At 40.2% G+C, this 12,955-nt stretch overlaps 1 protein-coding gene across 4 annotated transcripts in view; it reads right to left on the bottom strand.

Annotated features, from left to right (window-relative positions):
- The window catches only part of RASGRP1 (RAS guanyl releasing protein 1), a 38,188-nt gene extending 26,137 nt beyond the window's left edge, over positions 1-12,051 (bottom strand). The window contains exons 1-2 of one of the 4 annotated variants that reach the window (XM_054635134.2): positions 11,723-12,051; positions 9,323-9,492 (exon numbers count right to left, since the gene is read on the bottom strand). In XM_054635134.2, the coding sequence (XP_054491109.2) occupies positions 9,323-9,492; positions 11,723-11,754 (202 nt within the window). In that variant the 5' untranslated portion in view covers positions 11,755-12,051. Of the gene's footprint in view, positions 1-9,322; positions 9,493-10,631; positions 10,763-11,722 lie in introns of those variants that run through there. The other 3 variants (XM_077180366.1, XM_077180365.1, XM_077180368.1) reach the window with 3 other exon arrangements.
- Positions 12,052-12,955: the final 904 nt, after the last annotated feature.

Raw genomic sequence — 12,955 nt, 5'->3', positions numbered from 1 at the left:
CACGGCTAGGAGCCAATATAGTGTATTCTGCTGCTCCAATACAGAAACAGCTTTCTCAAAATCTTGCTTCAGAACCAGTTTAATTTGTTCTTAAAATTCTACAGTAATAAGGACTTCACAGCTTTTGTAGGTGACTAATTCCAATGCTTGAGTTTCTCTATCATTTAAGAGTTCTCCTTTCTGTTTAATCAAATATTTCAGGCAACTTGGGCTGCTTAAGCCTAGACTCCAGCAGACAGAAAAAAAATTTCTTTTCCTTATCAATATATTTTCTCTGTTTAAGGGTTGCATCCCTTATCTATATTCTGAGCTAAGAAACATCAAATTTGTCCTTTTTTTATTCCTCAGAGGCAAGGTTTTCTAGCTCTCTGGTCAACTTTGATGCTGTTTTCTGAACCCGTTGTAGCTCACACTTTTAAGAGGAAAACCTGAATATAGTACTACAGAGGAGATCTTAGCACCAGAGTTAGAATATTATTCTTAATACCCTTTGCATATTAGCTTTCTATACACCTACATTTTAATGTAAGCAAATGTATAATGTATATACAGAAAATATGAAAGTACACACATCCCTCCATGTACACAGAGTTTCTGCAGTGATACAATATCATTATTGTAATTAATACCATTTTCAGTTTTAAAGTCCCTCTTCACAATGAGATCCTTTTCTGCAGAAATGCTGTATTTGAAGGACTTTACCATACCATTTTTACAGCTCATTACTCTAAGTAGGACTTTGTACTCACCCTTAGTGATTTTTTCTTTGTTTCAAATCATTAAGTACTTAAAATCTTTCAGAAATAATGTAACTTAATAAGAATTTTCTTGCTAAAGTGACAAGTAATAAGGTAATAGAATGCTTTTTTTAGTTTTAGCTGCAGCAGGAAGCTGGTGGAATATTGAGCTCTCCAGCTTCCATTTAATTCTGTACAGGATGATGGAATTCCCCCTCATGCCACAAGAGTTACATGATGTTTAGCAGATAACATCAAAAAGCTCAGGGAATTGCACCAAAGTTTTGGATTCGTTTGTTTGTGTCTTTTTAAATTGGCTTATTGCCCATACATGCCTGCTACTATTGAGTTTTACATATATTTATTTACACAAGTAATCGATCTTAGGAAGAAACGCTCCAAAACTAAACTTAGAAGAAATCAGTATTTTCCTGAGAGGAAAAACTCCATTACTTTGTGATCAATCCTGCACCAACAGCTCTATAAACAAGACAAGTTAACAAAAATGTTAGAAGCAACCCCATAAAGTTGGTGCTTCTTCAAGTCTATTCCATTTAAACTCCCTACAGAATAGAGGAGGGGGGAACCCACTCCTGTTCCTCCAAATACTCATAAACAATGCAGATATATCCAAGACAAAATGGGGATAATATGTATCCAAAAAGAATAATGAGACTGTTTTGTGTGAGGGTAGGGAACATTAGGGGAGAGAAATCTCCAGGGAAAATCATTACCCTCTCTCAGAAACAGCTTTTGGAAAGCTACATCTTGCAGAAAGAGCTCTAGGTGGGTAATTCTTTGAAATGAAAACAAGGAGATAAAAGCTCTTGTCAAAGGGAAATGGGATGATTTTCCGAAATTAAAATGTACTTTGAGAGAAACCAAATGCAATGTGGGTGGAAAGCATACCATTAGCCTTGGAAATTCAGATGAGGTACACAGAAGAAGACAAAAAGTTTGCACACACGGATGCACACCACACATCCTTCTACAGCATATTTAAAATATTGATTTTAGCAAATTTAGATGCAAACTTTTTAATAAAATAGTCTTTTTCTCCAAAGCCTACAAAACATAATTTGAGTACTCAAGACTTTTTCCAAAGCTTTAAGTCATGATGCTGGAGCCATGTGAATTTTTTGAGCTGCAGGCAACTCCTGAATAATTCAAGTGTAATGCTTGGCAACACAGCTGTGCCAGCGGAGACACTGATGGATAGGAAAAAAACAGACTCCAAGAACAGAACCAGAAACTTCTGAGGCCAGTGTCCCTGTCTGACCACTGGGCCCAGATGTGTGCTTAACCCTTACTCTGCAATGTTTTACAACAAGCTTCCCTCTAAGGGCATGGCTGATCCCGGGCAGTTAGTCACCACATCCAAGGAAGCAGGAAGCCTGTCCCACCAAAGGCTCAAACTGCAACAGACTAGTAGACACCAAGCTGCTTGCCTCTCAAGGGCTTGAAGGAGTTGCAGATCCCTTGGATCCCACTTCCTGACCTTGATTTTCATTAGTGCTGCACCCTCCAGCTCTAATCCTGCTCTAATATTCCTCACTGACCATTTCACTCACATACCTAAGCTTCCTAGTCTTGACATTAACTTCTAGGTATACTTCTGGAACTGGTGTTTACAGACTATGGCAAACTAACCCCTAACCCAGCAGCTGGGGATGCCTTCTCACACTGCCCCAGCAGCAAGGAGGCCGCAGAGACAGCCTGAACAGCCGACCCCAGCTGACCAATGGATACTTTGTGTCATACCATGTAATGCTTAGCATTTAAAAACAGGCTGCAAGTTTGTCAGGGCTGCTGTTGCTTGGGAACTGTCTGGGTATCAGCTGGCTGGTGATGGGCAATTAGAATATTTTGCATTGCTAAATAATAGTTATACTGATTTTTTGTGAAGTTATATTTAGATGCAGGAAGATAGAATTTGCAGTCATATCCCAGTAGTAAATACAAGTAAATAAGAGACTGCATTATAAAGAAGAAAGTCCAAGTTTTCTTCATTTTGTTTTATTGCTTACTTCTTGGCTTTGGAAAATTATATTGAAAAAGTGAAGTCAAATTTGCTAAATAGAACTCTATAATATATATATATATAAAGAAATATAAAAGTTCCTTTTCTTTGGGAAAATTTTTTCACAGACATCAGGTTAAAAAAGAAATCATTTTCATTTTGGTACAACCACAATTAACTTTAATAGTTAGCTAAACAGCACTTAGAATTCTCCAGAGCAGTAACTACTTTTCTCTTCCCACAATGTCATGCATTCTACTGAGCAGTAATGACTCTTCTGTTCCCACAATGTCATTAATTGATCATTAACATAGTTTCTGTTGCCAAGCAATAGTAAGGTTTCTGCACTGTATTTGACCAAATAGCATTCAGATTACTTAACACACAATGATCAACAGCATTTTCTCTCAGAACAGCATCGTGGATAAAACTTAACCACTTTAGGGGGAACTGGAGACCTCAACATTCAGCTCAGGCTTCAAGAGAAAGGATAGAACCCTGCAAGTTCATGCAGCATGAGAAAAAACAGGTGATTGTTCAGGCAAACCTGAGAGGAAAAAAGCAAATGGCAATAGTTGCATTCTGTGGGTGTGCATATGCCTTGAAAGAATTTATTGCCTTTGAATCAGAATTCTATGTAAGAATTTGTTATATAGTAAATTTGATAAATAGATAAACACAGTAATTGAACTGTAATTGTTTTAGTAGTTAATTGTATGCTTGAACTAGACTGGAAGAACATATTTATGTTCAAAATAGAGTGAGTTTTTCCAGATAACTGATACGGGAAAAATGGGATAGTTTTCATTTTTTTCTGTATTTTAGAGAAGAAAATGCCTACAGCTCTCAAGAGGGAACTCTAACTTGCCTGGTTTGTTGTTTGTAAGATGGATGCAATATATATCTGACTCTCAAAGAATTCCTAAGTCTCAATATGTTTTTTGCATTATATTGATATGAGCAATGTAAAGACATTATCAGTTCACATAACTACACAATTCAATAATATAGTTTTTTATTCCGGAAAATGTGAACCATGATTACCTTTTAGGTAGCTTACACCTAAGAGGCCACCAGCACCAGCACCTTTGTGAGATTTTTTGGTTTCTATCAAAACACTTTTGTGGCATCTTTCATCCAAATTAGTCTGAATGTAGTTTCCAGTGTTTCTAAGGTTTGTTTACAAACATGTCACTTTATCACACATTGAGGCAACAAGCTAGTTTAGCACAGATCAAACACTGCAGAACAACTTCACATCACAACCTACTCCTAGACCTAGCTTTCTATGACTTTTATGACTATTAGAAGTTGCAAATTGCATTAGGTTCACATAAATCCTATTAAGAACATTGCTAATCTTTGAAGTTGTAATTTTCCACTTCCTTTAAGTCCTCCATGGGTTAAAACTGACATATATGTATAAACAAGTAGCTCCATTGCAAACAGTTTATCATGGATGAGATTTTACATGGAATTATGCTACATGGTCTCAGAAATATTTTTATTGCTTTCCTAAAGCCCTTTACTTACACCTCTTCAAAGAAACCAAACACAGGGACACTGTACTGTGACATGTATTTGAAATGATACTTCTTGATCTCTTTTTAACTGAAGTGTCTGAGTTGTAGGATAAGCATAGGTCATCCATATGCTACAGTAAACATACTTCCAGCACTCAAATGTAAGAGCCAAAGAGTAAGATCTTGTACTCAGAGGTTAAGGACAAAAACTCCTTCATAACAATAACATCTTGAGCTCTGACAGAATTCTCAGCTTTTAAATGATCCTCAGATTTTTTTAGCAAGACGTATTTGAATAAACGATGGCTTTCAAGTGCACTCTTGGAATTGTTTGTTAGGTAATTCTAGGTAACATTTCAGGACTTTACTACAGACAAAAGAAGGAGATATCAAATTGGCACTATGTTGAAGACACATGTTGTCCTGATTGCAATAGAGTGTTTAAACACTTGTAAAAACAATTTTAACAAATATTCTGTGTGGGCAAGGAAAAGGCTCTCTGACCCTACATGGTTTATAAGCTTGAATGCATGTTAAAATAGCACACTGGATCTTTGAAAGGTATGTTTGTTTAAAAAAATAAGCACCCTTAAACTTTACTCTGGATTAAAAAAGTAGATTTATAAGATAAAAATAGATGTAGTCAAAGAAAACAAACAGGCACCTCTTACCATGCACTAACATATTGTGAAGTTACAAAACAAAAGTAATTTCTAGATTAGAAATTGACTTCAAAACACATATTCAGAATTTCAAGTTCACCGTAGCATGAGGATACCCTAGGGTATCATGATAAATGTCATGAACATTTAGCAGATATAAAATTAACAAATTAGGTATCCAGTGAAGGGAACACTGCTAATATATTTTTCCTCTCTGATCTGTAACACTTTCTGAACTGAATATGTTATTCATTTATGTAGTGTCACAAAGATTACTATATGAACTAGACATAAAAGTATGGCTGTGCTACTCAGCAGATGCTTCCTGTGTTCTACTGAACTGCCAGCAAACTAGACCTTACTCTGCTGGATTCAACAACAAAGCTGATAGACCTAAATGCCTTCACAACTAGCAACAAAATAAGAGACAAAGCCATACTGACTTTCAGAGAACTGTCTGCCAGTCAAAAGCACATTTTTTGAGGCATTTTATGTGCTACATAATGGGGAAAAAAATGGATGCAGGGGGCTAAAGTCATTGCTCTATGTAAAATTCCACTCACTAATCACAGTCACTAATGAAGATTTCCTCCAGAATAAATAATCTCCCTCTTGAAGCTGTCATATTCTGGGCCAAGATCTATTAACTACTTCTTTGCTTCCCTGAACTTACAACTTCAGCCATTTTGTTGCAAATGGAAAACCTACTTTTAATTATCTCTTTATGAACTTTTTGTTCAGGATTACTATCTTTGATGCAGAGGTTGCACTGAATCTAACCTTTCTGCAGCTACTGCCTTTTCTAGTTTTTAAAATCATTTTACCCTACCTCCTGCTCTTCCTCTCTATGCTCTTTCTTTCTTTCTTTCTTTCTTTCTTTCTTTCTTTCTTTCTTTCTTTCTTTCTTTCTTTCTTTCTTTCTTTCTTTCTTTCTTCCTTCCTTCCTTCCTTCCTTCCTTCCTTCCTTCCTTCCTTCCTTCCTTCCTCCCTTTCCTTCTCTTTCCCTCTTTTCTAGGCAATCAGGTGTGATGCATTTATTTGTGCTCTACAATTCTTCTTGTCAATCCACATCATACCAGTAACAGCATCCTGTAGCTACTTATAATGTTGGAAGGTCTTCTGAGACACATTTTGGAACATGTTTTGAATCACTCTCCTGTATAACCAAATATCTTCTCTTAAAACTGGTGAGAGTGGTTTCAAGTCTCTACAGATCCTCTCCTAAGAAAGGACCAAAATTCCTTTCTAAGACAGTTCCAACATTCAATCTCTCATCATGCTATTTTTTCCCAAACTCCTGCCTTCACTTACATCCTTGCTTTTTTGTTGCCTTTACTTTTGGCAATTCATTTGCAGGATGATTCATCTTCATCGTCCTGATTCAAATTTCCATGGAACTTGAAGAAACCTCTACTTTTAGCATCTCCTCATCATGCTGTTGAATAAACACTGGTATGATGTACTCTTTCAGATGTAGTGACCACTACATGACTTCAAATTACCTCTTAAGACCCTCATTGTTTCTGTCATTAAGGCACATGCCTGTCATTCATCAGTCCAAGCTAAAGAAGACCAAGTTTGAGAGAGGTGAAAGAGCACACATACTAATCACCCCAAAGCAGGATTTTAAGTTAACTGCACTGACTAAGCTTTTGGATTAATTTGGCTTTCCTAACAAAGTCCTTCCTCTTGGAATCCATTTATAATACTGCAGCAAAGTTTAGGTGTCTCACTTTTAACTTCAATTTAGCATATTCCCATCCTGCTTTCTTCTCCTAATCCATGTTGTAAGATAAACTACAACAATTAATACAACAAGAATCAATACAAATTTGCAGCCTGGGTTCTCCACAGCTGTAAGTATGTACTGATACTTAATACTTTCTTGGTTAGACCTTCTTGTGATATTCTCTGCATATATAGCAAAAGGCTGCCAACTTCTCCTTACACACCATTGTTGATAGCAGCCTCTCTTACACACTGTTTGCTTTCTCCAAACTTCTATGATTGAGTCCAGGAGTATAAACCCAGCTGCATCCATTACAGAGGAATTGTATTTGTACACATAGCATGTGTAGCAAGTGCAGTATAATGCTAACAAGATGCAGTATATATTCTGAAACATGATACGTCATCATCACTATCTACTGCCTCTTGTTCTCCTTAAGACTAGACAGCAAATAAACCAATGGCTTTTTTCAGAAAGTAAACTTCAAATGTACAATGTCTTGGGGAGGATTCTGTACTTTAAACATTTAAATAAAACTTACTCAAATCACAATAATGACTTTATGGAATAATATACAAAATATTATAGGTCAGCATATCCAAGACTAAAGATAAAATCTCAGCCTAAACAGAACTATCAGCATAGAGGTTAGAAGATTTCAGTACCATGCATGGAAAGAAACTTGCTCAATCATTCAGATTCCTTGTAATCATTCTGCAGTTATGCTTTTTTCCCACCATTTTGCTCCCTGCCCCCAACCCTCTTCAAAATCTCAGATTAAAGACTTTTTATCTCTTCCTTTATTGGCACAATAATGTGAATGAATATTGCACTGGTTCTGCTCATTGTACAACAGCCTTCTTTAATGAACTTTATTATGCAAGTTACCTAGTGTTGTAGCAGTTGTATTTTTATTTAAATATCTTAATGCAAAGTTCCAACATAGCATAAGAACATGCATAATTTCATGGAAGATGTATAAATACAGACACTACTATGAATTGTCCAATTAAGGGTCTAAACCTCTGCAGCACACATGATTTCAGCAGTCCTTAGTGAGTTATAATGTTTGCTGATGCACTACAATTCACCTTGCTCGACTTATGTACAGCTTGTCAAGGGTCAGGAAAACCCTATCTAGTGGATTACAGTAAATTTTCTAGCTGAAGTGTGAAACCCTCAAGAAAGATTCACATGCATGTGTAGCTGAACTGCACAGGTACTTTTCTTCATTACCTCAGTCCTTTTAATATACTGATGCTCAGCAATTTGAGAAACCTAAGCATGTCTATATTGCTATACAGAGTATTAGCCAAAAATAATCTACTCAGGGTTTCACCTGCACTACTTTAAATCAATCACTTTAATATCTATACTATAATTTTATAATGTTACATTTATATTACTGTTTTTTCATTAAAATGTGGAGATATTAATATTGGTCAAGTAGTCACAATATTACAGCTACCTGAAATCCTTATGTTTTAGATATCTTATCCCCCTCCTACTGAAGTGAAACTTATTTATATATATCAATCAACATTTGTTGAGGAATTAGGGCTTTATAGAAGTTCAGTGTCTTCACAATAATGAATTGGAGAAGAAAAGAAGCAAAAAAGAGACAAGACTTTACTGACAATTACATGTTTCACCAGCTTTTCTCAGACATGAATTTCTCTGCTCATGCTGATTAGAAGGCTTTAAAGTTAAAAAACCCCTCGTTTTAAACCAATGTGAAAGATTAGTCATTGTTTACACAGTATTTATGTACTGTACCGGTAGATCAGCACGATGTGTTACTATTTAACTATACAGATAATTATTTTAGAGCTGAGTGGGTGTTCAAGTACATTTATCTTCTAAGGACTACTGAAACTAAGACTTTCCCACGTATACTTTGGGAGTAGCTCAAAGCACTGAAAGACAGCATTAACAAACAGATGCGCTACTTATAAGCAAATTATTCAGGATCAATTCAAGTGTCTTCAGTAATAACATTTTAATAAAATTGAATATAAACACATTTACTAATGAAAAAGCTGGAAAGGGAAATTAGGGGTACAAAGCTCAGGCAGTGGTTACACTTATCTGTATTTCAATTCTTATTGTTAAAAGACAAATAGATAATTGATACGTTTAAAAAATGCAGTTGTGATTTCTGTTTGGACTCTTTCCTCTTACAAAGAAACAACTTGAAATCTATACTGATAATGCAAAAAGCAATCCAGTGTTATCTCACCTAGCTTAAAAATAGCCCTTCTTGTTTAAAAATGTTTAATATGAACATGTTGCTTACACGCACTATGAGAATGTTATTGTAATATACAAAAATATAATGATTACTTGCTGAAGTTTACAAAATTGGTACTTAACAAAAGTACTCTCAGAAGTGTAGATGATTGGAATTTGTCCGGTTCCCTCAAGAACAAGCAGTAGTTACCCTAATCTCTCAGCATATATTACACACATCTGCATAAACACATCCATCAACTACCAATACAATCACCTGTAGCACAGACAATTCTCAGTTAACACCATTCTACTTCACCAATAAATGTATTTAATTCCCTACTAGGAAACACAGCCAACAGAAACATAATCATAGACATAGAAACAAATTAATATGACTCTAAAAACCTCCAGGCACTCACCAAAAGACTGAATGCAGGTTTCAAGAAGGTCTTCCAAAGTGGCTCCTTTGGCTAGGTGCCCCAAGGGCACCATCATGACCTGAGTATGGTTTGAGAGGCTGTGACAGTGGCTGGTGGGCTGCAGTTCCAGCACTGATTCAGGGGCAGTGCTGCATGCTTGGGCAGGCTGCCTAGAAGAAAGCACAATAGTGAAGTAAATACAAGATAGGGTGGCAAATTTTACACTGCATGGGAAAGGAGGAAAGATTTAAAGGACAATTAACTCTTTCTAGTTGGGTTGCTGAAATACATAACCCTCCCCCTTGATATGTACACCAAACAGACTGCTCAGTAAGTGACTTTTTTTCTGCTAAATGTCAGTTGCAGAGCACATGGTCATAGAGCTCCCTGAATGACCTGTCAGGATTATCAGCAGTCTTGTCTGTTTGTTGGAGAATATGCAATACCCTACCATCAAATGTCTGTGTCCACCAAAAGTAAAGGAGCAAAAAAATATTAAACACATTGGAAAACACCTGACTAGCTTTATTGATTTAATCTGAGAAGTCACTGTTAAGTATACAAAATATCAGCACAACCTAATAGTGGAGTATTTCACAATCAAAACAAATATATTAATTTGCATCTATTCAATACTATCATTTCCTAGGTTGCTTTAAAATAGTATACATGAGCAAATAAATGTATTTAATAACAATGGTAAATAAGACCAAAATAAAGCACATATCTAATTTTAGTCTTGTGTTTTATTCGTCTAATACCTTTTACTGCAAGAACATGTATGTTTATGGATAATATTAAAGGCTATTTATTACTTGCACACAGGTTCCTATTTCTGTATCAAATAGTAAATTAGAACAGTATTGTATTAATGAAAAGTGATTTAATATATTTGCCTGCAAATACCAGGAACCACTGGAAGATCTGACTTGAGAGTATAACCATACAGCTTGCAAAATAACAATAAGCACTGCCATTTCAATGAACCTTGAGTTTATTTCAGGGACTCCTGAAATTTCAGGGATCCTTTGGGTTTATTTCAGACACTCCACAGCCTTCCTAAACAAGTGACTCCAGTGTCTTTAAGGTGCTATCACATAACTTTTCTTGGAACACTATGCAAGACTCTAATAGTGCCAGGAAGAAAAGGCATAAATTTCCTCCAGAGTGTGTTTTACATAGAGATAGTAGAAATAAATTCACAGACATCCCCGAATAGGCACTCCTGCATGAAGCTAAAAAAATGCATGCTTTATGAAGACAGACAGGACCCTAATTCATCCCTGTCAGAGTCCAGCCTCATCCTTACCTTTCCATCTCACTTGAATGCTGGGGAAGCCACGAAACTGACCACGGTGTCATTTACAACCCAACACTGATCCCAGCTAATTTCAAATTCAGGAAAATACACACCTGACCCTTCAGACGCAATACTCATCACTGAGCTCCTCCGTAGTTAGGCTGACAGTAGCTGACACGCAAATATTCTCTACCCTTCCCCCTTTTTCTCAATTTCCCTCTTAGCTTTGTGATCTGACTTCCTGTTCTCATATAAAAAGAACAAGGGCCTGATCAGCTTTCAGTGTTTTCTTTCTACAAGCTTAAGCCCCTCTCCTAGCTTTATTCCTAGCTTTATTTGTGCCTCTTCAACACAAGGCAGAGGATCCCAGCAAGTAGTAACAAAGAGTTAAGGCAGAAGATATTTCAGGCTTTGGCAATACCCAGGAGAAAACCTGAAGTTTTTACACCTGAAAAAAGTTTACAGTTATACTGTGGCCGACTTGGCCATGCTGGACAGGCAAAGCTCAGCCGGTAGCACCTCTGGTTATTCCTTAGAAGACATCCTCTCGCAGCAGCCACCCGACATGACAGACGAAAGGGGGAGTGAGGTGCAGCCTGCCCTGCATTTCCACTGTACACCCTTGGCGGTGGGGCGGACATCACAAATAAGTGACCCCCGGCTAACTGACCCCGGAGCAGGTGCCGCTCGCCCGGCGGGCCGGTGCCAGCCGCGTTCCCGGCCGCCTGCCCCGGCCGTGCCGTGCCGCAGGTAACCGAGCCCGGGCGGCGCTCAGACAGCACCGTAACGTGAGGCTCCTCCACCCGCGCTGACCCGCCTGCTCGGCCACACCGGCATCCCTAAGAGTGAAACAAAATCCTCCCCCGCACACTCCCTCCCGCGCTTCTTTCCCCTCCCTGACCCGCTCGGGAGGACCCGGCCGGCGCCCGCAGTCCCACCCCCGTGCCCCACGGAACCCCCCGCCAGCCCCGCCGCGGGAGAGCCGCGCCTGCCCCACCGCCCCGGCGGGCACCGCACGCTCTCAGGCGTGACACCGACCCCGGTGCCCTCCGCCGCGGGGAGCGGAGCGAGGGGGGCATAAAGCAACACGCCAAACTCACTGGTTTTCTCTCCTCTTGCCTAAAGTCCCCATGCCGGTCCCAGCGGCAGCTCCGCCGCCCGGCAGGCTCTGCCGGCAGCGCTGGGAGCGGGTCTGCGCGGGGCGGAGGAGGCCGGGCGGAGCGGCGCGGCCCCCAGCATCGCCTCCTCCCTCCCGCCTCGCCTCGCCTCGCCGCGCTCCCGCTCCCGTCTCGCCTCGGGAGGAGTCTGAAACTGATTCAAGTAGGGCAGCGGCGGCGGCGGCCGGCACCCGTGACGAGCGCTGGCGGAGATCTTATCGGCAGGAGGAAGTACTGAGCTGGGGCTGCTCTTCTCTGAAGCCGCCGGCTTTACTAAGTACCCGCACTCGCTCGCAGCGCCCAGCTCTGAAGCCGCCACAACTTTTTTCCACGGCACTACCTCGGCCCGGCCCGGCCCGGCCCGGCCCGGCAGTGCAGGAGCTGCCCTCCCCTCCCCTCCTCTGCTCCCAGAGCAGGCTGCTCCGAGCCGCCGGGGTCCCGCGTGGCTGGCCCCGGGCGCGGCTGGAGCGAGGGGCGATGCCGGCCCGGCGCCTCCGCCGCCGGCCCTGGTGGGCGGGCGGGGGGCCCGGCGAGGGCCCGGCTCACCGGGAGGGGCCCGGCTCATGCAGCTCGCCCGTGGGACACGCGGCTGGCCACCAAGTGAGCCTGTGTGCCATGCTGAGGTGGGGGCACCAAACTGAGGTGCCCACGTTGGTGATTGCCATTTTAAAGGCTTATCCGGCACCTGACGCTGTCCCTCCAGTTTAACTGCAGAGCAAGGAGAGGGGCCCCAGTGGTTTTCATGGTTCTTGTATCACGATTAGGAGTTTATGACTGCTCTTCCAACTCACTGTTGTCAACTTTTCCGATTCTGAGAAGAAATGGCCAGGCAAGAAATCTGAAAGGGCAAAGTCACCCTATATCTTGTAACCGAAATTTGCCCAAATGGTCTTTTTTTGAGAAATACGCTCAACAGAGCAGTAGAAAATACAGGGTCCCGGAGATGCTGCATTAGCATTGTTTTAGAGCTCAGTTTATGTTTTTAAACATTACTTAGTCATCATAATGCCAATGTGCCTCACACCAAGATTCAGACAGATTTCAAAAACTGGTTCTTCAATTCTAAGACTAACTGTCAAGGTTCAGATACTCAAAGTAATTTTCTGCCAACAATCTGGGCACATTACAGGTTTCCAAAATGATCAGTTTTGCTCACTGGCTTTTCTCAGAGGCAGT

This window comes from Agelaius phoeniceus, chromosome 6, assembly GCF_051311805.1.
Source record: "Agelaius phoeniceus isolate bAgePho1 chromosome 6, bAgePho1.hap1, whole genome shotgun sequence".
Classification (NCBI taxonomy): Eukaryota; Metazoa; Chordata; class Aves; order Passeriformes; family Icteridae; genus Agelaius; species Agelaius phoeniceus.
Note: the sequence above shows the minus strand (reverse complement) of the source record. Positions and strands in the feature narration are given on the sequence as shown.